This window comes from Meriones unguiculatus, chromosome 18 (assembly GCF_030254825.1).
Source record: "Meriones unguiculatus strain TT.TT164.6M chromosome 18, Bangor_MerUng_6.1, whole genome shotgun sequence".
Classification (NCBI taxonomy): Eukaryota; Metazoa; Chordata; class Mammalia; order Rodentia; family Muridae; genus Meriones; species Meriones unguiculatus.
Genome location: NC_083365.1, coordinates 9,863,215 through 9,889,458, shown reverse-complemented (window position 1 = coordinate 9,889,458; position 26,244 = coordinate 9,863,215). Strand labels below are relative to the sequence as shown.

At 40.8% G+C, this 26,244-nt stretch overlaps 2 protein-coding genes across 11 annotated transcripts in view; one reads left to right on the top strand and one right to left on the bottom strand.

The window, feature by feature from the left end:
• Gpcpd1 (glycerophosphocholine phosphodiesterase 1) overlaps positions 1–19,232 on the bottom strand; it is a 52,527-nt gene extending 33,295 nt beyond the window's left edge. Inside the window, exons 1-5 of one of the 5 annotated variants that reach the window (XM_060371503.1) lie at positions 19,074–19,232; positions 13,692–13,767; positions 11,093–11,189; positions 8,140–8,224; positions 1,620–1,695 (exon numbers count right to left, since the gene is read on the bottom strand). In XM_060371503.1, coding sequence (XP_060227486.1) covers positions 1,620–1,695; positions 8,140–8,224; positions 11,093–11,189; positions 13,692–13,740 — 307 coding nt within the window. In that variant the 5' untranslated portion in view covers positions 13,741–13,767; positions 19,074–19,232. Of the gene's footprint in view, positions 1–1,619; positions 1,696–8,139; positions 8,225–11,092; positions 11,190–13,691; positions 13,768–18,530; positions 18,663–19,073 lie in introns of those variants that run through there. The other 4 variants (XM_060371502.1, XM_021651169.2, XM_060371504.1 and 1 more) reach the window with 4 other exon arrangements.
• A 65-nt stretch (positions 19,233–19,297) lies between these two features.
• The window catches only part of Shld1 (shieldin complex subunit 1), a 165,683-nt gene continuing 158,736 nt past the window's right edge, over positions 19,298–26,244 (top strand). For 4 of the 6 annotated variants that reach the window (XM_060371932.1, XM_060371931.1, XM_060371935.1 and 1 more), the window contains exon 1: positions 19,298–19,769. The gene's annotated coding sequence lies outside the window, so the exon portion shown is untranslated. Of the gene's footprint in view, positions 19,770–25,467; positions 25,687–26,244 lie in introns of all 6 variants that reach the window. The other 2 variants (XM_060371930.1, XM_060371934.1) reach the window with 2 other exon arrangements.

Below are 26,244 nucleotides of genomic sequence, written 5' to 3'. Positions count from 1 at the left end.
GTATATCTAAAACATAAAGCAGCCTAACGTGAATAAGCATGTTTATTGCAGCCCTAGATAAAGTATTCCCTTTCAGGAGGCTAGTAAACAGGGTTGGTCCTATAGACTTGAGAGAATGTTCACAAAGAGAGAAGGTCCTGGGAAGGTACCCTGGAGACTGGGAGGAAGCTCAGCACCCACCATGCCTGAGCCTAGACAGCTGCTGGACAAGAGCTCCTTGCTCATGTCTCAAACCAACAGTCTTGGCACAATTAAGATGCTTATTCTTAGGTGGTGCACATACAGAACTTGGCTAAAGTGTGAATCTCCTCAAACCCCAACACTCTTACAGCCAGCCAAAAGCTTTATAAACAGCATAAACTTACCTGTACATACCGAGCTGTGGAGACCTACCAAGAAGAAGTGCTAACAAAGCCCTTTGCTAGTATCTCAATCTCATGAAAAGGGCTGCAAAGCTGTTATCTAGTAAAACACAAAATGTGTTCCCTTCTTAGTGTCCTTCCCAGCTTACTTTAAGCCTGAAGCATCTGCCAAAATAAATGGGGTGTTTCCTAAAGCTTGTACAGCAGACTACACATCAGTTTACATCGCCTTCGCCAAAGCAGAACATAAATTTCTAAAAGAACATAAATAAAATCATTCCACTTCTCACAACACAAAAATGTTTAATTTCAAGATGTATCCAAATGCAAACTGTGTTTCAAAATACTTAATTTTCATTAAGCTCCGATTTCAGTATGAAACTATTGTAATTCTAAAGATGCTGCTATCAAAAATGTATTAAAACATATAAAAAGAAAATCCAAAGGAAGAGGGAATGAGACATCTGTTTAAACAAGATGTGTTCTTTAAAGAGGTCAAAGCAGAGACTCCCACTACTTCCTCATCTAAACTACAAAACCCACAGCCTCAATTTTGACATTCTGTAGAACTAAAACAGGTTCTTCTCACACTGACTCAATTCACAAATACAGGTGAGTAGTTCATGTGTGTAAAAATGAGCTTTAAGATCTATTTTCAGCATAGAAAAGTGAACTAAAAAACACTTGTATGAAGAGAAACACCATTTTGGGCATAGAAAATGGAATTAGAAACAAAAACATAAAAAACCTGATATAAATAACAGCACAGCAAAAAGGGAATTTAAATGAATTAGAAAAATATAACTATAACAAAGAAATTTAAATTTATTTGCTTAAGTATTTACTAATATTTAAAAAACAAATATAACTATTAGCATTCAAAGCTGAACTTATGAAAGTTTCTGTTTCGGATCAACTATTTTTTAAAATGCTCTCTAAACTTGAGCAGAAATCTAATAAAGCCATGGATCCTCAGTCAGGAAGAATATTATTACCTTTCCAAGAACTCCAGATTGAAATAAGTCTCATAATAATCTAACCCCCCCAAATAAAAATAACAAGCATTTCTAATAGTTTATAAAGACTATAAAAACGTTTAATTTTGAAAGATCCATGAAATGTTAAGAGAAATATGTAGTACTGACAATGCATTGATTTTAAACTTCAGAATCAAAATGCATGGCGTCCCTAAGCCACTGTGCAGCACATTAGTAACTTTATGCATACGCCTCAAACAGATGCAGTTAATGCCCATACCTAAAGGGGTTATTGATCGTGGTTGTAGATGAGTCTCCCACTTGTGAACTATGACTTGACAGGGACCACCGATAGTCTGCAATTTAAAAGTTAAACGTCTGCAATAATTTCTTATATCTTATTTTCTACCCATGATTGCATTAGATGTTTGTGGCCTAAGGCTTACACTAAATATGAGACCAAGAAACAAGAAATTCATCTTGCTAAGTTATGCTAAGTTATTCAATACCATATGTCCCAAATTAGGCATGTACCCAGGTCACAAAACATGATGAAATACTACAAAAAAAAAAAAAAATGACTTAAAGCAATAAATAAAAAGAACTGAGATGAACTGGAACACAAAACTCTCTTAAACCCATCTGCAAATTTATCTACAATACTTTGTGGTTTGGGTTTTGCTTTTCTTTTTTTAAGAAAAATTAACTTTGCACCAATACTAAATCTATTGTAAGTTAAAGTTAACACCAATTATGATTTCTTTGGTGTGCCACAGGGGTGTTCCTACATATTTTCCCTGCTCTTCTTAGAAAAACTGAGTATTTAGAAGACAGTTTAAACAAGCCTGAGAGAGCAGGAATGGCAATAGCAAGGACTGTAAGATCACTTAGCACAGGTTACTGCAGGAAGCTAGGGGTTACAGCAAAGTCCTCTATCTCACTTACGAATACTAAGTGTATTACATATTTGCAAAGAGCACAGGAAATCCTAAAAGAATACATAGCTGGGTTTGAGAAACAAATGATTGTGATAAAAGTAAAACTAAATTAATATTAAATCTGAGTTTATGCTTTCAAATTGAAAAATCATAGTATAACAATTCCTAATGCTATCATCATTTTTCCTTACTAGTGAAGAAAATTATGTGCTGCTGCTGACACTCAGTTTTAGAAAAAGAATGAACAGCAAAGGCCCTCTGATCAAACACAAGGCAGACTAAAGAAACTTAGACGTTACAAGTGAATGTATAAAATGATTTAAAAATAAAAAATATCAAAAAAAGAAACTTAGACGTTTAAAAATGTGGCAAAATAAATCTGCAACCTTATAGAATAGAATTATTTTTGATAATTATCTTTGATAATTTTAACAAAATACAGAGAAGCAAAGCATATATAAAAATTATCCACTAATGCACTATTTCAGGATGATGCCACCAGCATAAATCTTAAACTTGTAGAATATAAACTTCTCTGTGCATATTATATACCTTCAGATGGCCCTTCCATAAACAAATCTTACTGGATTTATAAACAGTTTAAAAACTACAACAGCACTGGAGATATATTCAAACCACTAACTCTGAGACACTAAATGAAATGTTCTTTCTCAATACCTCCTTGTCATTACTCTGGTCATCTTAAGGCATGGTGAATATTATAATTTCTAATACACTACAAATCACACAGAATTCTGCATCATCTGCTATATGCTGAAAGATGGTTTTTTAAACTTTTTTCACATTTATTGGGCTTGTATGTGTGTGCGTGCTCAAATGCAGATACACTCCCATCTATTATTTATTTTAATCCTCAGAGAATTAAGTGTGTACACTAAAAACGGGAGTATCTCTTTGCAAGAAAAGCGCTATCTTAGGTCTTTTCTCATTCACTCCGCCTTTCTCTCATACTCTCCTACCTCTTGGCAGCCAAACTGTCTTTCCTTTCAAAAATGGCTTGGACTTTATTCTCAACAAAAGTTAGCAACTGAAAGTGAACTAAAGAGTCCACAGAAAAAATTAGAGGGAGAAAAGAGGGTTTATTTCGCCTTGGTTTAGTTCCAGTGTCAAAATAACTCTACAGTGATGGCTACAGTGTCTACCATCACCTAAGAATAGTCTTATGAATTATGTATTGCACAGAAAACCCATTTTAGTAGTAATTTTAATACTTTTGACTTCCATGGTTTTAGCAACAAACCCATTACTCACACAATAAAACTACCCAGAATTGCATAGTGAGGAACAGTCCAAAGGGTCAGTTTAATACAAAATTCTGTCTGCAAGCATCCTCACTACAGATACATGTTAGCTGGTACACAAAGTTTTAGAGTGTAAAAATGAAAACAAAAACAGCACACCTTCAATCTCAGCACTCAAAAGGCAGAGACAAGTAGATCTCTGAGTTAGGACCAGCCTAGTCTATATAATATAGCAAGTTCCAAGCCAGTCAAGGCAATGAAGTAAGACCTGTCTCAAAATCCAACAAACAAACAAAAACCCTAGTTTTCAAGTAATACAGTATACTGATTATCTAAGTTGTCGACTATAACTTTTACATTGGAAAACAAAATCTTCAATTTAAATTTCACCGATGAGCTTTAAAAAAAAAATGGCTGAAGCTGGGCACAGTGGCACACACCTGTGATGGCAGCACTCAGGGAGGCAGAGGCAGGTGGATCTCTGTGAGTTCAAGGCCAGCCTGGTCTACAGACAAGGCTACACACAGAAACCCTGTCTCAAAAATAAAAAACAGAAACAACAACAACAACAACAACAAAAGAGCTGGAATATTGTGAAAATTAAACTCTCAGTAATGATTCAAAAAAAACTATAATCCTTTAGGTTAATATGCTAATCTAATATGCTAAGTATAAACATTAATTCTTTAAAATTGTGAGAAAGGATAACTTTAAGCTTTTGGAATAAGTGAAAGGGTATCTTTGGAGAAAAAGTAACAAATATTAACAGTAAATCCTTCAGAGTTACTTCAGAATTTAACATATAAAATCATAAGACTATGGAAATATCTCTAAACATGTATTACTAACAAAAATACACCAATTTCTGAAAAGGTTTACTTATTGCCTTTTTTAAGGTTTATTACTCATAGTGTTCTGCCATACACACCAGAAGAGGGCACCAGATCTCACTATAGATGGTTGTGAGCCACCATATGGTTGCTGGGAATTGAACTCAGGACCTTTGGGAGAACAATCAATGTTCTTAACCTCTGAGCCATCTCTCCAGCCCTGCCTTTTTTTTCCCCCAATATTTTTAATTATGTGCAAGTGTGTCTGCACATGGGTGTTTTCGAGGCCTGCGCAAGACCCCTTGAAGTTTTGCCCACAGTTGTTGTGAGCCGCCCAATGTGGGTGCTGGAACTAAACTCAGGCCCTTGGGAAGAGCAAGTGGCCTTACCCACAGAGCCCTCTCTCCAACCCCTCGTTTGCTTTCTTACATAGCTAGCTGCCACTCAACTGCATCAGGCTCCAGGAGAAACAGAAGCACAACATGTGGATGTGCTTGGCTTGTGCTTTTATACATCAGCGAGCAAAGTTGTGAGTCAGGTAAAGGCACTGCGTGCAGACAAACTGTAAAACTTCATTTTACCCGATTCCTTTCTTCCTACAAAGCCTGCATGTATGAGGACAGCATTTTTTTACTCTACAATAACAAACCCAATATTATTTAACAACCTTTCTAATAAGTCCAATAAGGAAATGGTTATTCCAACATTATTCAAATAAAGGAAGATGGATCTCAAGTTAACCCAAAGCATTTGACATCCAGAAGAGTATTATTGTATCAAGAAGTCACTCTACAAAAAAGGACAACCTAGGCTATTGTAAAACAGAGAAATCTCATCCCAGACTCACTTGTTAAAACATTTTTAAAAATAAAGAGATGAAAGTCAAAATAAGAGCTAATGAATTAAACTATGAGTGACTGCTGGCATTATAAAAAGTATGATACTTTTACAAAATATTGGTCTGTTTTCACAAAAAGGAAGAAACTTTTCAAAAAGTATAACCAAAAGTTGGGTAACATTTCACTCTGAAAAAACATTCATTCCTTAAATTTAAATTTTAATTCATAAAAAAAGTAGTTTTGGCACTAGACAGGTGCTCAACAGTTCCAGATTCTGGTTGCTCTCACAGAGAAACCAGGGTTCAGCTTCCAGCATCCACACAGTGGCTCACAGCCACCCATAACGCCTGTCCCAACTGTGATGCCCTCTTCTGGCCCTCTTTCAGGCACTCATACACAAGGTACACAAACATACAGACACACAAGGAATACTCATAAATGAAATAAATAATTTTTTTAAAAAAGCTATTTACTGAAGATGTAAAAATCAATGGACTCTGTATGGACCCACACTGAGTTTCCATTCCAGGAATGTCTATCAACTTTGTTTGCTATATTTAATTAAAGGGAACAGTTGCTACCTGTAAAGTTAGTAAAATGTAGCCCATTAACCTCTTACTCCAACTTTACAATGTCTACAAGAACAAACACATACCTTTCAGAAACTGGGAAAAGGGAAGAAAGAGCTCACAATACCCTCCCTTCCCTGTGCTCCAAGATTGACAATGTTGCCAGGGACAGAGGTTTTCTTTAGTGGTCTAGACATTGGCAAGTTGTTCACTCTCCTGTAAATGACCTTTCAACCACGCTCCTATAAGTAACTCCAATTAAATTCACTGGTGCACATACGCAGGTACACGTATGTACACACACACACACACACACACACACACACACACTAAGAAGGATGAAAGAAAAATAGGAAAACTGAGAAAAGGACTTTACAATTCTACAAAATTAAAAAACAACATGTCAAGGAGAAGCAAAGTATGGAAAAAGCATGAATTGTGACACTGTATTTGCTTACTATAAAGTTTAGTAACGAATGGGACTCAGGAAGCCTGTATTCCAAGCCCTTCATCTGGATAAAGCTGCCATCCATCTAAGGATGAATAGCCATCACAAGCTCAGCTGCTCTCAAGTTCTTTAGCTGCCTAGCTAGACCTCCCAAAACTCCTTCCCAGTGCCCACGTCAGCTCTCCTATCAACCCTAACATTCATAAGATATGGATTCCACTCATTTGTATACTTTCATGATTCAAGATTCCTTACATATGTCTATTATTTGGCAATACACAGTTAAGACAAAGTCTTGTAATAATTATAATAAAAGATGTTTCATTATAAAACCACCACCAACTTCTTGAAATGTCACTTTAAGCTGGCACGATGGGAAAGAATGTAACCATAGCATGGGACTTTATGTAGCTATTTACTCTAGTCCATGAAAAACATACTTACCAGGGCAGCCCCTGCATCACACGGTACATGTGTACACGATACAGAGCAAGCACCTACTTAAAGAAACACACTCACCAACATATACTGTAAACTTTTGCAAGTATTACAAGGGAAATCTGTTACTCTCTGGCACATTTCCTGCCAATTTTCCAAGAGGAATCAGTAGACTGATTTGCTGCTTTTGGTTACATTTTCCGTGAAATAGCAATACTACAGGTTGGCTTACTGTGACCTGTGTTGACAACAGTCTTATGGAACTATGTCAAAAGGTCTCGCTGACTTTTATTTTCCGTATCCCCCTTTCCAGAAAAACATTTAACTTCCCATTACACAAAGTTTCCGTAACCAGGACTCAGGCTTCTAATGCCCTGAGTGTGTGATTTGTTTATCCACACATTGTTCAATTTGAACCAGAGGACTTGACCATGAGGTACAACTCCTCGACCAAATAAACAGATGCCCTTATTGTTAGACTATTGTCAAGGTAAGCCAACACAGTGATAATAATATAATTTAAGTTCAATTGCTGAGTATTTACCCAATATTCTTGGAATAAAAAATGTAATAGGTGCAAAAGACAGCTGGAGTGGATTTGTCAGTTTTTATGATAGCTAAGAGAGTGAGGTAACAGTGGTTGCTAATATTTTTCATTTGTTACAAAGTACTCTATAATTCCCAAGGAAAATACATTTTTCCAAAAAATATAGATATACATTTTCCCAAAGGCCTAGTCCATGTTTTATCTCCCATATCCTTGCTAAACCCTTATTCACATGCACAGTGTGGCAAAGGTAAAAATCCAAAGAAAGAGAATCCTTTCACTAAAATAAATCAATGTCTGCAAACTAAGGAAACAAGTTAACATTTTCCTTCTCTGAAAATAAAAAGAATACTAAAATAATAAGCTGTGGACAGGCAGATTGAGAACTAATAGATGCTCAAGGCTTTTCAGAGAAGACCCTGCCTGATCAGCAACACCTATAAGAAGCTCCAAAAATTACTTTATTTTGATAGACGTTAAACAATGCAGCCACTAAGAGACAGATGACTGCCATGAAATAATTTTTTAAAAACAGTAACTTGCTTAAAGCTGGCTAACATACTTCTCTAAATGTATTTATACAATAAATATTTAAAACAAATTTTAAAGGCTTGCGATTGGAACCTAGTATACAAAGTTACAGAAAATGTACACATTAGATTAACACTGGTTAAAACATTGCAGAACATACTTACTATTTGTCTTTCAAAAATCCCATTACAGACAATGCCAGTCTGTGAAAGAGGTACTTACTTGATTTTTTTTTTTGGTGTGTGTCTGTGTGTGTCTGTGTGTGTACTCAATTGTTATTGAGAGTTCTATTCCTTATTTGACCAAAACATACTCATTTTATTTCTAATGTTTTCAAACTTATATTAGTGACTTTTGAAAATCCTACAGCAATGGGAAAATAGATCAAGAAAACATACCTTTGGTTCAAAAAAGCAGCCTCTGAAGTAGCGGTACTCAACTGACACTCCTCTGCTAAGCGCAATCGTTGCTTTCCATAACATACTGAAGGGTATGGACAAAAACAGGAGGACCATCAGCATCACAGTAAAATGTATCAAGAACTGGTAATGCACAAAACTTTTCAACTAAGGACCCTGCCCATGGCTTTCCTACAGGCTTGCCCAGTAGGCAATGGAAATGCAGTAATCAGCCCATCTTCCAGGAGCTTGCTTTCCTGAGTGGGTGGACAAATATGGAAGAAAACCACACACACTAAACTAACAAAGCTGGGCGGGTGTGTGTGTGTGTGTGTGTGTGTGTGTGTGTGTGTGTGTGTGCAGGTCTGTAATCTTTGCACTTGGAAGGCTGAAGCAGAAAAATTCTGAGTTCTGGGTATGTATGAACTGCAGAGCAAGTTCAAGGCAAACCTGGGTTACATGATAAGACACTGTTTAAAAAAAAAAAAGACAAAAAAAAACCACTCCAAATTCTAAAGTTGCAAGGAAGCTTTGGAACAGAATCCTCAGTGAAAAAATATCTGAGCTGAGATTTAAAGGATGATAATGAACCAGCTATATACAGAAACATAAGAACTCTAGAAAATTAAAGCAATACAAGAGTGAATATTGTCAATCTTCTTTGTCTTCCAACTTATCCAGAGATGCTACATGTTACTAGAACAGGTTTGGAGTATACAACTTCATAACAGAGTGATGAACACTAGCAAGTTACAGTCTCAAGCCTAACTGTCTTTTGTTCTTTAATTATCTTAAAAGTCATTTCAGCTGGTATTTCTCATAGGGACACTATGTCCCTATGAGATGTCCCTATGAGACAACCAGTAACACAAATATCCACAGCTGGGATAAGGGCCATCCTGCTGATATCTTTTTATTCTATCCTAACCACTTTGCCATGAAGATTTGAAAATTAAGGGCCAGACACATGACCTCTGCCTAAGATTACAGTTAACTGCATAACCCTGGATGTGCCCTTTCCTAGTCCACAGCAATCGACTTACACTGAGCTTAATGTGGCTAGTGAGTACACTGTCTTTGTAGCGTGAGAATCACAACATATCACACACTTCCCAGAAAGTAGTTTCAGCTGAGCATGGCAGCGTACACTTGAGATAACAACTGCTTAGAAGGCTAACATAGAAAATTTGCAAGCTCAAGATCAAAGACAGCCTGCACTACAGCATGAATTAAAGTATATTTTGAGTAACTTTGATGGAGAATGCTGATGCACACCTTTAATCCCAGCACTTAAGAAGTGGAAACAGGCAGATCTCTGTCAGTTCAAGGCCAGCCTGGTCTAAATAGCAAGTCCTAAACCAGCAATAGTTATATGGTGAGATCCTGCCTCAAAAACAAACAGGCAACAAACAAACAAACTTAAGGGAGCCTAGCAAAATAATTCAAGCAGTAAAGACTTAAGAGTCTAGGTGGTGGTGGTGCACATATTTAATCCCAGCATTCAGGAGGCAGAGGCCAGCCTCGCCTACTTAGTGACTTCCAGAACAGCCAGGGCTACACAGTGAAACCCTGTTTCAAACAAACAAAAACCAGCAAAGATACTTGCCACCAAGCCGGATAAGCTTACAGACCTGCACACACACACACACACACACACACCCGCCCAAGCCCCACATGGTAGGGAACCTACTCATTCCAAGGCATGGGTAAGCTCATGCACATATACACGTGAATAAACAATCACCTAATGAGTACACAAACACAATTAAAAAAGAAAACAAGACAGTGAAAGAAAGACAGGTGAAGAGCTCAGGAGAACATTCTTCTAGCATGTACAAAGGCTGTAAGTTCAATTCTCAGTACTTCCCTACAAAACAAAAATATTTTCTTTAAATATTCATTTACTTTATGAGTGCTCTATCTGCATGTAGACCTGTATGCCAGAAGGGGGCATCAGATGCCAGTATTGTGAGCTACCGTGTGTTTGCTGGGAATCGAACTCAGGACTTTTGGAAGCATACTGTTCTCTTAACCACTAAGCCATCTCCACTAAGTCAAACCCCAAAATAATATCTCATTCACATGTGGATGTGTATGCCTGCAATCCCAAAACTCTAAGGCTGAAGCAGGAGAGCCTCAAGTTCAAGACCAGCTTCAAAGTAATAACATAATAGTAACAGTTCAGTGGCATTATTCATGTTTAGCATGTATAATGGCCTGGACCTGATCCCAAGTATTACATACAAAGAAAATAACAATGAACTGAGAAGTCTAGAGACAATACCTTAATTTTGTTTTAAACAAGACGAGCTTGCTACTTAATAAAATGGTAGAAAAGCTAGAGTGGTGGCACAGGCCTGTCCTAACAACTGAGGACGCTGAGACAGGTCTCAAGTTTATGGCTCAAGACCAGCCCTGGGTAACTCAGCGAAGATAACTCAAAATAAAAAGCAAAAAGAAATGACTATGTATGTAACTCAGTGGTATAGCTCTTGCTTGGTGTGTGCAAAGTCCTAGGTTCAATTCCTAGTTCATCCAAAACAGGGTAGGGGAACCCTCAAAAGAGATGAGCTCTTTGGGATGGCTCAGTGGGATGCTGCCAAGGCTGCTCATCGGAGTTCTGCTCCCAGGACCCAGACAGTAGGAGAGAACTAACTGCTGACTTACGTACACACTCATATATTATGGTACATATGGACACATATGCATTGAATATAGTAAAAGGGGGTTAAGGATGGTAACAGTCAAAAGATGTTAAGAATTTTGAATGAAAGTTAAGGAACCGCCCTCCCACATACAAACTTTATAGTGATTTTACTCTTTAAAACTGTATACATAACAACTTTCATAAAACTTAAATTAAAATATAAACTATACACAGAGTACTTTCAACAGTCTCTAGGTGTTAGTGTGAATGTCACGATTACTCTGTACCCTGGCATTCTGCACTCACCTTTCTCCTGTCTCATTCTCTGGAAAAAGAGCCACAGCATTTTGAGGATTCCAGTTTCCCAAGGCATCACAGCTTCCACATATTGCAAATACCTCTCCTAAAGAAATCAGAGGTGTCAGGCTTTTCCAATAGGAAACCTTCAATTTTAGGAAGCAGAGCAGTCAGTTACAGGTTTCCTTAGAGTTTCTTTGAGTCAAAAAAGAGGCGCCCTCAGGCAGGGCTTTTGACCCATGGATCATTCTATCACCTTTTAAGTTAATTTGATTCACCCTCCAGAACCAGAAAGAGTAAAAAGAAATAGGCACAGGAATAAGCTTTTCTTCATTTGTTCAATTACTTATTAAGCAAGTAACAAGCATTCAAGAAACAAATTAAGCAGACATGGTCCCTTCACAGAAGCTTCCACTTTCAAGAACAACCACCAAAGAGGGTTTTTGTTTGTTTTTTTTTTTTTTGTTTTCTTGGTTTGTTTTTTGTTTTGTTTTTCAGAGACAGGGTCTTACTATGTAGCTCTGGCTAGCTGGTACTATGCAAACCAGGCTGTCCTTGAATTTATAGAGATCCATCTGTCTCTGCCTCCTGAATGCTAACATTTAGCTACCAAACACACACTAAGAATTTTAGAGAAATATTGGTAGGTTGTTGGGGAGTCTCCTAAAACACCTTCCTCTGCTCCTCTACCTCCCTTCTCATGGAGCCCTGAGTATCAATCATCTCCCCTTAACTCCCTAAAACTGAGAGCCTTCCTAGCTGGCAGTAGTAGCACATGCCTTTAATCCTAGCACCCAGGAGGCAGAGGCAGGCCCGATCCCTCCTTGTTTGAAGCCAGCCTATCTAGAGTTGAGTTCCAGGACAGCTCTGACTACACAGAGAAACCCTGTCTTGAAAAACCAAAATAAAACAAACAGTGCCTTCTCGTCTATGAAGAAAGCGACTTTGTGGCTAACTCTGTGGTCGGTTCACCAATATGATGTGGTCCGCTTCTACCTTACACTGCCTGCTTACAGCTCCTTAAAGAGCAGAGCACAGGAGCCGGGGAAGTTCGAGGGCTGCCTCCCTGCAGCACGAACAAAGCCTTATTCTCTAACACCTGTAATCCCAGCACTTGGCAAATACATGAGACCCTATCTCAAAAGGAGTACAATAGAGTCTGTAGTCAGAGGCGGCAGTGAGAAGCCACAGCAGCTCACCCGCAATCTTCATCTCAAGAATTTTGCCCAGAGTAAATCTGTACCAGGTTTTCTGGCTGCGAAGGTAGAGCACACACACGTGTACACACACTCAGTCATTTGCTGTGGTGGTTGCTACAACAGCATGTTAGCCATACTGAGTCAATCATTTATTCTTTGGACACATTTACTCTGTTCCTCATCTGTACCAAGCTCTGTGCTAGGTTCAAGAATTCAGCATCAAGACAAGATCATGTTTTCATAAAGCTTACCACCTGTCTACAGGGCAAATTACTCAATTAATTCTAAAATCTCCAGAAGGTGCTACAAAAATAGTGCCAGAAAATGAGGAAATTTCTCAGAGGCCCTTACCTTGATGTAGGTGAGAGTTAAACGGCACAGATCCAGGCACAGGGAGATAGAATTTGGGGGGGGGGGAGTTCTCAAAAAAGGAAATGGAGGGAAAGAGCAGCAGACTTGAGGCAGGCCATTATAGCAGGGCATGGCAAACAGCAAGATTCAAACCCAGGTGTGGGAGTGTTCTGGTGTAATACCTTATACTAATTATTTCACAGTGCTTAGCAGATAACAGAAAAATGAAGCTAAATTCACAAGTAGCAAATAAATCCATTTTAGCCAAACATTTTAACTTCTTGCAGAGGCACAATTTCCTTCATTTTCATGCAAACAAAATACACATCTCAGGGGCTGGAGAGATGGCTCAGAGGTTAAGAGCACTGGCTACTCTTCTACAGGTCATGAGTTCAATTCCCAGCACCCACATGGTGGCTCGTAACCATCTATAATGAGACCTGGTGCCCTCTTCTGGTGTGCAGGCATATATGCAGGCAGAACATTGTAATAAATAAATCTGTTTTATTATTTTTTATTTAAGAGAGAGATAGGTAACACTTAAAAAGGCAAAAGTCTTTGTATCAGGTTTGAAAAGGGGAAGCAAGTGCAGGACTGTACCAAACTGGCATGGTCTGGAGGCAGAAAACAAGTCAGGCTGCTGGACTCCTTTATGTGGTGCCAACAAGAGCACAGGCTAGCACCTGAGGAGAAGGCTCACGGGTGGACAACACTGAGGATCCCAAAATGGACATCCCTGGGGCAGATATGAGCTTTGCTGCGATCAAGAAGGGAGGAGAGGCTAGAGGGTGGCTCAGGTTAAGAGCATGGGCTGATCCTCAGGGGTCCCATTCAATGCAGGCAGCCAAATTGCTCACAGAAGTCCTAAGGGGATCCAGATCCTCTGATGCCCTCTTCTAACCTCTACAGAAATTACAGACACGAGGTACACAGACATACATGCAGGTAAAAACACCCAGACACATACAAAAGGGAGACATTTTTCAAATGATTAATTTTAGAAACATATGAAAAAGAAAAACATCCACTTAATTTTAAAAAGCATTTTAGAGCTTTACCTGGTAAAAGAGTTCCTTTGATTTCAAAGGTGACCTGAGAAGGCGTCATCCTGATGGATTTACTTTAGGATTTCTGCTAGGAAAGAGAAGAAAATTTGTTATTAATTGTATACAAAAACACTAGTATTTTGCCATCAGTGCACAATGCGGTTAGGGTGCAACTCAGCTGATACACTGCTTGTCTAGCACACACTATGTCCTGGGTTTGATCCCCAGCACTACGTAAACATAGCATGGGGCACTGAGATCAGAAGTTCAAAGTCATCCATGCTACACAGTGAGTTGGAGGCCAACTTGCAATACATGAAAGGGACCAGTGAGATGGCTCAGAGGGTAAACACCACACCTGAGGACCTGAGTTCGATCCCCAGGACCCAAGCAAAAGTGAAAGAAAACCAATTTCTGAAAATTGCCCTCTGACCTGTGCTTTCCACTTACATATACTTCAATGAACCTTATTTTAAAATAAAATATTTAATTGGGTGGGCAGTGGTGACTCATGCCTTTAAGGTCAGGAGGCAAAAGCAGCCTAGTCTAGCAAGTTCCAGGACAGGGCTATACAAGAAATCTTGTCTCAAAACAAATTATTGAATTGGCCATATCTATAATCCTAGCTCTCAGATGCAGAGGTAGGAGGAGCTCTGTGAGTTCCAGGATACACAGAGCCCTTGTTTCAAACAAACAAACAGAAGACATTTAATGACTTTGCAAGATATTTAATGACTTTGATAAATTTATTTTTAAAACTTTTAAAATAACTCTTGCCTGAAATATTCAAATGTTTACACAATTTGATCATACCCTACTCCATCACCTCACTCCAACTCCCCCTTAGTGCCCTCCACCCTTCCCTCCACTCTGTCTTCCTTCATCCTTAAAAAATAACCTTGATAAGAAAAAGGGTTTTGAAAAAGCAAAACATTCAGGTCCTCATTTCAGATTCCTTATATACAAAATGACTGCATTAAGTAGAAACTATCTAGCAATTATGATTTTTTTACAGACTTTCCAAAAATCCAAGACTGTATGGACTAGAAATCTCGCAAAACAAATGTGTCTAAACATTTTATGTTTAGGAAATCAAGGTTCTCTTTCCACACACTTTTTCTTCTGATAAGCAGCTGTGCTAAGTCAACCTATCTTTCCTAACCAGGCCCAAGTTAGGATGGAAGGAAAAACAAAAAACAAAAACCCTACAGACAGAAAAAGCTCCACTACAGACTTCTACTTTAGTAACAAAAAAGCAACTGAAGCCGGTCAGCTCAACTACAGAAACTAGCTACGTTTGGCAACAAGGTTATGAATCCATTTCTAAAACACAACGTAACTGGCTATCCACTCAAATCCTTCCTCAAAATTAAGTCTTTTCTTTATAGGATCAGAGTAATTAAATTTTTTAAATATAATCTCAACTACAATTTATTAAAAAAAAAAACTTGATCTGATGTTCTTGTGGCCACAGCATTCTTTCTAGTTATCAACATCATTCAAAATCTCTTGGTAGTGTGGCTTTTAAATATTTTCAGTACTATGTGTTAACAAGGAGAACATTCTTCCTAACTTTACAGACTTTATTTTCAGAAATCTATACTTCAAACACTGAAGTCTTTTGCCTTTTTGTTCATATTCCTTGAATTTTTCCTTCCCACTTTCAGACTTAGCTAAGTATGTTTACCACAGACTACCTTAAAAAAAAAAAAGACTGAAAATTTTAAATACATACATATTCAGACACATACATCTCAAGATAATAAAGTTTAAAATGAATACATACAGTGTTCGTCATACAGTGATATATTTTATGTAACTATTCAAATGACTATTCAACTACCCTAAAAATAGACTTTGGTGCATGAATGTCCAGATCTCTAAAAGAATTCCAATCACATCTTTCTTCAGCATCGTGTCCCTTAACTTACCATCTAAATTTCATTTATTTATGAATAGGGGTCACGCAGTGACTGAGCAGTCCTCCGAAAATAGTGGGACTGAGGGCTAAAACCTGATCTATAACAGAGCTAGATGGGTAAGTAATCAAGAGCTGCATTACCACATTTAGATCAATTAGAAAATCTAATGCTGAAAGTTATTTTATAAATGCACAATAGCATATATGCTGAAAATTATTTTATAACGTTATTTTATAAATATACAGTATCATGGATGTATCAGTATCAGATATGTAAAACAAGATTAATAATGTGATACCATGTTGTACTTGGACAAAGAATACTGTATTTGGCAACTCCACTGTTATTGATAAAAACTCCAACACTACACAGGAGAAAACTTGTCCTCAAGCAACATAATTTATAAGATACCTTATAAATTGATTTCTGTGTTTAAGAATAAACAAGATCTATTCATGTATATAAATTCTGTGCTAGAACTGTTTAAAAAATCTCTACATAAAAAGTTCTGAATAAAACTTATATCTGAATACTTCAATAGTTCTTTTAGGATGGCTGACAAAAACCTGGGTATAACCCTGAACATACAAACACTTTCTAATAAATAAATTCGTTCACTGAAATACTGAAACCTTCCATTTAACAGATCCAACTTAAAAGCTTTAATGTTACTGAATTAATTTAATTTTGTTGTGCTTTGTTTTTGTTTTTTGAGACAGGTTATCTCTTTGGAGCCCTGGGTGTCCTGAAACTCACTCTGTAGACCAGGCTGGTCTCAAACTCACAGAAATCTGCTGAAGTGCTGGGACTAAGGGTGTGCACCAGCACTGTTTTGTTTTTGTTTTTTCCTCTGTGTGTAGCCTTGCCTTTCCTGGACTCCCTTTGTAGTCCAGGCTGGCCTCGATCTCACAGAGATTCTCCTGCCTCTATCTCCCTGAGTGCTGGGATCACAGCACAACTTTGCCCGGCTTAATGAATTAATATTAAGGGTCAGCCTAAAACTGTAACTCAGCAACATGGCTGCATAAAACGAACCTTAACTTATTTGTATATGTGAGGAAGAGAGAGAGAGGGGACCAAGATATACACCTGAAGGTCAGAGAAAAACTTGCAGATGTTGGTTCTCTCCTACCATAAATGTCCTAGGGATCAAACTTAGGCCCTCAAAACTCAGGCCCGTTAGCAAGCTTCCTTTTCGGCAGAGTCTAACCAGATTGTCAGTCTTAAACTGCAACCTGAACTTTCACCCAGTGTTTACAATTCTAAAGGACAATCTCACCTACAAGACTGCAGAGTTGGTATTCAGCTAACTATTCAACTGGAAATAACCAATTTAGTCAATGTAAGGAAAATCACCTGTTATCCCCATGTATTCAAACCAACATCCAGTACAAATTTAGCTCTAGTCATCCACTACATTAGGACAACCAGGAATAGTCTGTATATTTAATAAAAACAAACAAAACAAAACAAAACCAGCCAAGCTTTCCATCCCTTCAGTTGTGAATGAAATAGCTGCAGCACTCCACAAAGCACAGGGAAGCACAGAAACACCCCGGCAGACAAGCACCACGGCCCACTTGAATTGTTAAGAATCAGCAATCCAGTTCAGTCCCCACCCCTCAAAAACTTAGTGCCACTAGAAGCAAGAGCCACCACGGCAGAGGCCAACATTTTGGTGCAGGACTGAAGCATAGCTTTGGCACCCAACCGCCTCCAAACAGCAGTGACAGTTTTAGAAAGTACCTGCTCTGATAAGAATCTCAAAGTTTACACACCTCTTTATTTCTTCTGCTAAACAAACAAAAATATGCCAACCTGGATGGAGGATGTCTTTAATACACACATAAAAGGAAACAGTGAAAAATGCTAGTCACTGTGTACATTCGAGCTGCTCAGACAGATAACCAGCTCACCTATCACCTTACCACACACTACACTTCCGGAGTTTGTTATTTTGGCTTTGCTAATTTTTTTTCCAACACAACCTCCAATTTGTACTGTCTAAAGATAAATACTACAGAGCACTTTCAGCTGAATTTGGGCAATTAGTTTAACTTAATTTGCTAATTTATTTTGAGGTAGGATCTCACTTCCGAGCGCTGGCTGGCCTTGAATTCCAAGATCTGCCTACCTCTGAAGTGCCCGGAGGTTAAAGGTGTGTACTGGCCACTGTAACATATTTACACGAAAACTTTTCACAGTTCCCCCAACCTAGCAAAATGAAGTTTACTCTTTATGCTTAATGTCCTCAATGGTGAACCTAACTAGTTTAATAGCTTGGCAAACAAACTGGAGATTTAAGCTAACCATGGTTAAGGAACATTTAGTTGACAGATGAACTGAAGGTGAGTATTATAGCGAAAACATGTAATTCTAGACAAAAAAATGTTTTCTTAACTTTTCAAAAAGAAAAATAAAGTTGTTTCCAGTTCTCTTCGCTCTTTCCTAGATTCCAGCAGCTTTGATCCTCAGAATAGCCTATGATCAAGAAACAGGTTTGGTGCCTACGTTGATTTCTGTCTATGTCGGTGGGGAATCACTATGGACCCACTTCTCAGACCTCCAAATACTTTAAGCCAATATTTTAATCAAACATATGTAGACAAGAATGGGTTTTCCATTAAGCAGGTGCTTATGGAGTTCATTAAGACAAATTAACATTTTCAACAGCTTTAGACTTTAGACATACAGTAGGCTTTTTCCAAATGTTTTCTATTTCGACTTATATCTTCATATGTATTTATCGTTTTTGTTATACATAGTTGATTCACCCACCAACTTTTTGTACTCAAAAATACTACTCAGCTTTCTTTTGTGTTCATCAATTCTCTGGGTCCAAATCTCCCGCATCTTTCTCTGCACATTTAAATTTTGCTCAGCACGATGACTGGTTCCACGAGTATCTAAGCCACTGCATGCGGTTTACCTGTTTTGTTTTTGCGCTTTCCGTTTCTCGAACCCTGAGCCACGGGGTGGGGGAAAGAGAGCGACACCTTACACTTATTTCTCCCGTAGGTGTTGGCAATGCACCCGGCACGAGCGGCTGGCAGGCGGGAGCCGGGCGGCGGGGGACCCGACCGTGCTGCCGCGGAGTCCCGCCGGCCCCGGCCTGCCGTCCGCGGCGGGACGGGGCAGCTGAGGCGGCGGCCGCGGGGCAGGACGGTCCCGAGCCGCGACGCCGGGCGCAGCGCAGCCCGAGGCGTCACGGACGGCCGCGCCGGGCTCCCCCCGCCCGACGGGGCCGCGCCCGGACTTCCCTCGGGGTCTGGGGACACAGGCGGCTGTGGGGACGGCGCCCGGGGCTCCGGCTCCGCCGTTCCTTTGTTCCCCCGCCCGGTGCCTCCGCGGCCGCCCTGGGTCGCGCCGCTCCGAGGGAGCGCGGCGGCGCGGGGCGGCGGGGCCCGCGGCTCCGGGACGCCAGGCCGCCCGCCGCTCCGCGTGAGCGCCCGCCCGCCCGCCGCTGCCTCACCTGCCGCGCCGCGCCGAGAGCCTGGGCCGCGGCCGCCTACGCCGAGCGCCCGCGCCTCGCCAGCGCTCACTTAGGTGGCCAGCAGCAGCGCGGAGCCCAGCCACTGCCGCCTCGCAAACCGGTTTCAGCTGCCCGAGACTAAACTGCCAGCCCACCCCGCGGGGCGGGGTCGGAGGGCGACGGGGCGGGGCCTGACGTCACGCCCGGTCCCGGCCCGGCCAATCGGCGGCCGCGCGGCGCGTTCCCGGCAGGACGGCGGGGGACTCCTGAGGTGGCCTGGGTCTGCGGCCGGCCTAGGCGGGGTCGTCTGAGGTCAAGGTGGTGCCGCTCCCCCACCTCCGGGCTTTGGGGAGGTTCGTCAGGGCGAGAAGATGGGGAGTTCGGAGCCAGCCCGCTCTATAAGCCCTGTCTCAAGAGGAAAGATGAGGGGGCCTGATGTGTTTCGGAAACTGGCTTTCTTTGCAAACAACCACACTTAGATTAAACCATTAAATCTAAAGCAAGGGCCGCGAGGTAGCTCAGTGGGTAAAAGCACTGACCACCACGCCTGACGACCTGAGCTCGACCCCTGAGACTAGCAGGATGAGGGAGGCCGCACTTCCGCTGACTTCTACAAACCTGCTGTCGCAAACACCAAACAGACAGTATGTGTGTGTGTTATCCTCCAGCCCTAAATCAGCCCAAGATCAACCCCAGGTAAACAAAGTTACGTAATCGCGTTTCGCTTACGTTGAGACGGTGAATATCAAACCGTTTCCACTGCCGTACATCTGCCGGTCACCTGGTATTGGCTTTATTTCTCTGCTGTTGGTCGTCCTTCAGTGATGAAGTTTTTCAAGAGTCTACTTCCTTTAAATGTTTATAGTCGATCTCTATTCTGTAATCACCATTTAGCCAAACTATGTGTGGAATACTTATGGCTCAGGATGGTAGACCCAACCCGACCCTCCCTAAATCCTCTTGAAATGATAGCAACAAAATGCCTGATGCAGGTCTTTAACCCCAGAATTTCAGAGACTAAGGCAGGATTGCTAAGAGTTGGGCGCCAGCCTTGGCTCATAGTAGGTACCAGCCACCTGGTACCTACAGAACAAGACCTTGTCTCAAAGCAGCAGCAAAACTATGATTGGCCCAACGTATCCTTGAGTTGCACATTGACAGATTCAAGCAATCACAGATAAGAAATAGGAAAAATCGGCAGAGTGCAGGGAATCATGAAAGAAGGGGGAGTTTGTATGACGTGGAAAGGTTAGGAGCTCCACAAGGACCAAATATATCTGGGCACAGGGGTCTTTTCTGAGACTGACACTCCACCAAGGACCATGTATGGATGTAACCTAGAACCTCTTGCTCAGATGAAGCCCATGGTAGCTCAGTAACCAATTGGTTTCCCATAGTAAGGGGAACAGGGACTATTTCGGACAGGAACTCAATGGCAGGCTCTTTGACCTCCCCACCCCACAAGGGAGGAGCAGAGGAGGACTTTGCAGCCAGTCCTGAAGATACCTGATAAAACAGGGTCAGATGAAAGGGGAGGAGGTCCTCCCCAATCAGTGGACTTGGAAAGGGGCAGGGAGGAGATGAGGGAGGGAGAGAGGTTTTGGGAGGGAATGAGGGAGCGAGATACAGCTGGGATACAGAGTTAATGAAATGTAACTAATAATTTAAAAAAGACCACTGGCAAAATATTCAAACATACTGTGTTAGATTTTAGCCCCCCCTTTTTTGAGACAGGGTTTCTTTGTGTAGCCCTGGCTGTTCTGGAACTCATCTCTGTATAGAACAGGCTGGCCTTAAATTCTCAAAAAGCCAATTCCCCCTGACCTCCGAGTACTGGGATTAAAGGCATGAACCACCACTGCTTGGCAGATTTTAGTTCCTTTGACAAGACATCTTATATAAACAACTTAACAGAAGTACTTATTTTGCTTGATCTCTCCTTGACATCACTGTCTTCAGTCCTAGGCTGCCTGGCTCCATGTCTCTAGGCCTGCTGTATAGTACAGCCTAATGCCAGAAGCGTATGTGACAGTAGAGATGTCATGTTTGTAGTGGTCAAGAAGCAAGGAGAGATGAAGCAAGGACAAGAGAGACGGTCCCAGGGATGTCCCCATCGTTCTTTCTCCACTAGACCACGCCCCCTGCTTTTCACCAAGTCCTAGTAATTTCACGTCATCCATTAAGGCTCTGTCTTGTGAACGCTGGTATTAAAAGTGCTGAGTATCAAAAAACAAAACAAAACAAAACAAAAATCCTGGGTGCAGTGGCAAATGGCTTTACGAACTCCTGGAGGCAGAGGCAGGTGGATCAGTGTGAGTTCAAGACCAGCCTGGTCTACAGAGCTCACTCCAGGACAGCCAAGGCTATACAAAGAAGCCCTGTCTCGAAAAAAAAAAAAAAAAAAAAAAAAAAGAAAGAGAACATTAGGGAGAAAAAATGCATTTGTATACAGCCTTTTTGTTGTTGTTCTAACTAATACAGTATAGAAAATGCTTATGAAGCATTTTCATAGCATTAGGTATAATAAGAAACTAAGAGATGACTTAAGAATAAGAGAGTATGCTGGGCAGGAGAGATAATTGAGTAGTTAAGAGCGTTTGTTCTTGCAGAGGACCTGGAATTGGTTCCCAACTCCCACGTGATAGCCCACAACTTTCCATAACTCCCAGTTCAGGACCTCAAGTGCCCTCTTCTGTCCCCCCAAGGACAGCAAACACAAGTGTTGTGAACACATGCACACATATGAAACAGAGAAACACTCAATAAGCTTAAAATATTAAGGGGGTATGCATTGGATAAAAAAAGATATTATATTAATTATATAAGGAACCTGAGCAGTTTGGTATCCTCGTTGAGTCCTTTAACCAACCCCCTACAGATTCTGAGAGCTGGATACACATTTGGAGGATGGCCGAGGGCCAGAGACAGAGGGATTTCTGCAGGATAACTAGCTAGTAATAAGAGATGATTAACGAAGAAACCTGAATCCAGGTAGGTCAAGAAGGGATCCCTGGAAATGTTGTTTTATAGTCATGCCTAGAAACATTGATAGCATTAATCATGTCAATCACAATATCAGTCCTGGTGCCAAGATCTTAAAGCAGGACGTGGCAGTGTGTTCCTTCCTCTTGCTCCTGTCCCATGTGTGGGATGTTATAATTCCTCAAACACATCTTTAATGAGATTAATTTGAGGATTAGCTATTATTACCAGAAGGTCAGGGGAGTACCTCAAATTCCACGGACATACTTAACATTCGCCATTTTATTTGATTATGTGATGTATTCTCAGCTGCCTGAAATCAGCGCAGCACACGATGATCTCATTTTGTATGTTCATTTTTAAATGTGTTCATGGGGAAAGTTCTCAGTTGAGGAGCTAGGCCTGGATTTGTGTTCTGCCCATTACCATCTGTGACATTATGAATATAAATCTTCAGTAAGTGATTCATTGCTACTGATAGATTTTGACAGAGAATTCCAGAAAACCCACATACTTTCTTAATTAATTTCCTAGAAGTGGAATTGAGCCGTGTGTTGCTGAATGGCTCTAGTTTCAGTTTACTGAAATTAGTTCTGATTCGGTTTTTCATATGCATTTTAACATGAAAATTACTTAATGAGGATACTGTTTCTTATTTTAAACAAAATGCCAATTACTGCTCCCACCATTATTAGCCTTTTGTAGCCACTATTTTCCTGGATTTAGTACCGTGAGTCTTTGGGAGGGGGTGCATGTGTGTGTAGTTTTTGTATTGTGTGGTTCCTATCACTGGGTGGTTAGAGCTAGTCTCATCAGCTTTGTTTGTGTGCATTTCTCCTAGAAGTATTATGATGTAGATAAAGACTGATGCTCATCTTTTGCCCCACATTCTGCTTTAGTTCTGCTATCAGCATATGTAGCATTCTCCATGATATCAGTTGTGTGGGCTGTGTACCTGGTGACCCTGCTACTGCAAAAAACTCCAAAGTCATAGCCTACGCTGTGTAATGCATCCTGTAGTCAAGGCCTCTTCAACTTCTCGCACTCAAGACCCCTTCCTATTTGAGACGTTTACAAGACCTTGGGTATATAGGTGTATAAAACAGGTGAACAGGTTCTGCCTTAGGGAGGTGACAAGCCCAGCCACATCACTAAGCTATCACCACTAAGCCACCTGCCCAGGACTTTCCTCTATGAAGGGCTGTATAGCCTCAAACTGTCAGTCAAAACAAATCCTTCCTTCCAAAATAAAGTAAAATAGCTGTTCAAATCAAACATTTACTGACAATAAATCATAAAGTAATTTATTTAAAGTGACTCTTTGTTATCCATACAGTTTTACTATTGACTAAAGATAGTGAAAATTTATTTTTCCATAAAAGTTTAATCCTAGGCAGGCACCGTAGCACACACCTTTAATCCCAGCACTCAGGGAGGCAGAGGCAGGTAGATCACTGTGAGTTTGAGGCCAGCCTGGTCTACAAAGTACAGACAGCCAAAGCTACACAAAGAAACCCTGTCTCGAAAACAAAACAAAAACAAACAAACAAAAAAGTTTAATCTTGAGCTGAGCATAGTGGCACACGGCTTTAATCCCAGCACTGCAGAGGCAGGTAGGCCTCTTTGCGTTTGAGGCCAGTCTGGCCTGCACAAAGAATCCCACGATAGCCAGAACTACATAGAGAAACCCTATCATAAAACAAAACAAGAAAACAACACAAAGAAACCCGAAGGATTGAATCTTGGCCAATCCTAGCTATTTGGGAGACTGAGGCATGAGGATAACAAGTTCAAGGCCTAACTGGACTGTAAAGTACATTCAGGACCAGCCTGAGGTGAGACCTTGTCTCTAAAGACTTCAGGAGACGCAGCTCAGTAGAAGAGTGCCTCCCTAGCACACAGAAGGCCGTAGGTTCAACTCCTAGTGCCACAAATAACCAAAGCTAAACTTTTGGCTGAACTACAGGATATAGAATAGCTTAATATTTTTCAGAGGTTATTGATATTTTAACTTTTTTTTCTTTTCAGTTTTTCAAGACCAGATTTCTCTGTGTAGCCTTGACTTTCATGGACTCAATTTGTAGACCAGAGTGGCCCGAAACTCACAGAGTGCTGGCCTCCCAGAGTGCTGGGATTACAGGCGTGTGCCACTGCGCCCCACAATATCTTAATTTTTAATAACTGCCAATCTGAGAACACTTTCTTAGCATGTACATATGTGGGATGTAGCTGATACGTGTGTAGGAGTGTGCACATATCATAGCACATACGTGTGCAGTTCACTCCGCTGTTAAACTGTGTGTGCCAGGCTAGCTTCTCTGCCACTTTTCTTTCTCCTGTCTCTCCTTAGGAGTACCAGGATTACAGAGGCTGACCACACATCTGGCTTTTTTTTTTTTTTTTAAACAACAAAGCAACCAACCAACCAACCAACCAACCAACCAACAGAGTACTGGAGCTCAAACTGGGGTTATCAGGCTTGATGGAGGCCAGGGATTCATTCCCCAGATATGATCAGATCTGGTGGCTCACTCCTGTCATCCCGGCACTCGAGAGGTGGTGGCCACAGGATCAGAAATTCAAGGCCATTATTGGCTAACTGGGTGTTCAAGGCCAATCTGGTTTATAGGAGATTTTTGTCTCAGAAGAAGGAAAAGTTACAGGTCAATAGCAGTGTTTGCTTTACATGCACAAGGCCCTGGCTTTGCTCCCCAGAACTTTTGGGGGAATACTTTTTTAAATGACTCAGCAATCAACTAGCTATCAATTTATCTTATGGAAAATACTGATAACTTTCCACAAAATGAGCTACTGTTTTCAGGATACATCCTGCCTGTGAACAAAAGAACTCTTAAGAGTGCTGTTACCATGCACTGGGCTTAAATACCCAGTTGCCAACTGCGGCCTGGCAGCCAGCCAAAGCGAGCTGGGACTGGACCCAGGGAGGCAGAGTTTCTTGGCAAAGGTGGTGCATTAATTATGTGCATGTTTTTGATGAGAAGATTAGAGGCCTCGTTTCTGCTCTCTGCCTACTCCTGACTTGCAGATTCACACCCTCCTTTGTTATTTTACCTATAAAAAAAAGTGAGAGTGAGAACTGACTCTTTATCTGCTGTGTCTGCAGCTGGGCCCTCCTAGAATCAGGCTTCCAGGGTGGGAACAGGAACATGGATCCTCACACCCCAGCATCATGCCTGGCACCTAGCAGCTATAAACACATGTACAGAGACAGTCAAAAGCCACAAGTGTCGTGTGTCAATTCTGGCTGTCATTATTTTATTATCAGTGACAAAATAATGGTGACTGGATCTATTATTTATCTGGTTTCTTCCTCTCTCTCTCTCTCTCTCTCTCTCTCTCTCTCTCTCGGGTCTCACTATGAACCTTGGCTAACCTGGAACATGCTGTGTAGAACACACTGGGCTGGAACTCCTGGTGATTCATTTGCCTCCAACCATCAGTGCTAGGATTAAAGCTCGCTCCACCACACCCAGTTCGTTCCCCGATTTGGTGATCCCAGCACCTGAGAAGTATGGCAACAGGACCAGAAATTCAGATCCATTCTTAGCTTGAACACAGAAGCGTTCAAGAGCCTCACCATGGTGACCCGCACCTACAGAGGAAGAAGCAGGTGCATCTCAAAGTTCAAGGACAACGTGGTCTACAGAGGGAGTTCCAGGACAGCCAGTGCTACACAGAGAGACCCGGAATAAAAATAAATAAATAAAAAGGTGTTCAAGACCAATCTTGTCTCAAGATATATATATATATATGTATATGTATATATCCTGAGACAAGATCTATATATGTGTATATTTGTATGCATACATATGTATTTTTTATATTTTTATACACATATATTTTTTTGAGACAAGTCTGTGTACATAGCCCTGGATCTCCTGGAATTCACACTCACTCTGTAGAACACGATGGCCTTGAACTCACAGAGATCTACCTGCTTCTGCCTCCAGGGTGCTGGGAATTAAAGACATACACCAACATATCGAGAGGCTGGTATGATTTTTAACATTTAATTTCATTCCTTGAGTGTGTAAAGAAAATGTAAATGCATGTTCCCACTCGTCACAAGCCTTCACTGTGCTGTGTGAACTCAGGGAATCATATGTTCCAAACCCAACTAGTCTAGATGTGGATTCTAAGCTAATGAAACAGATTATCCTGGGGCTGA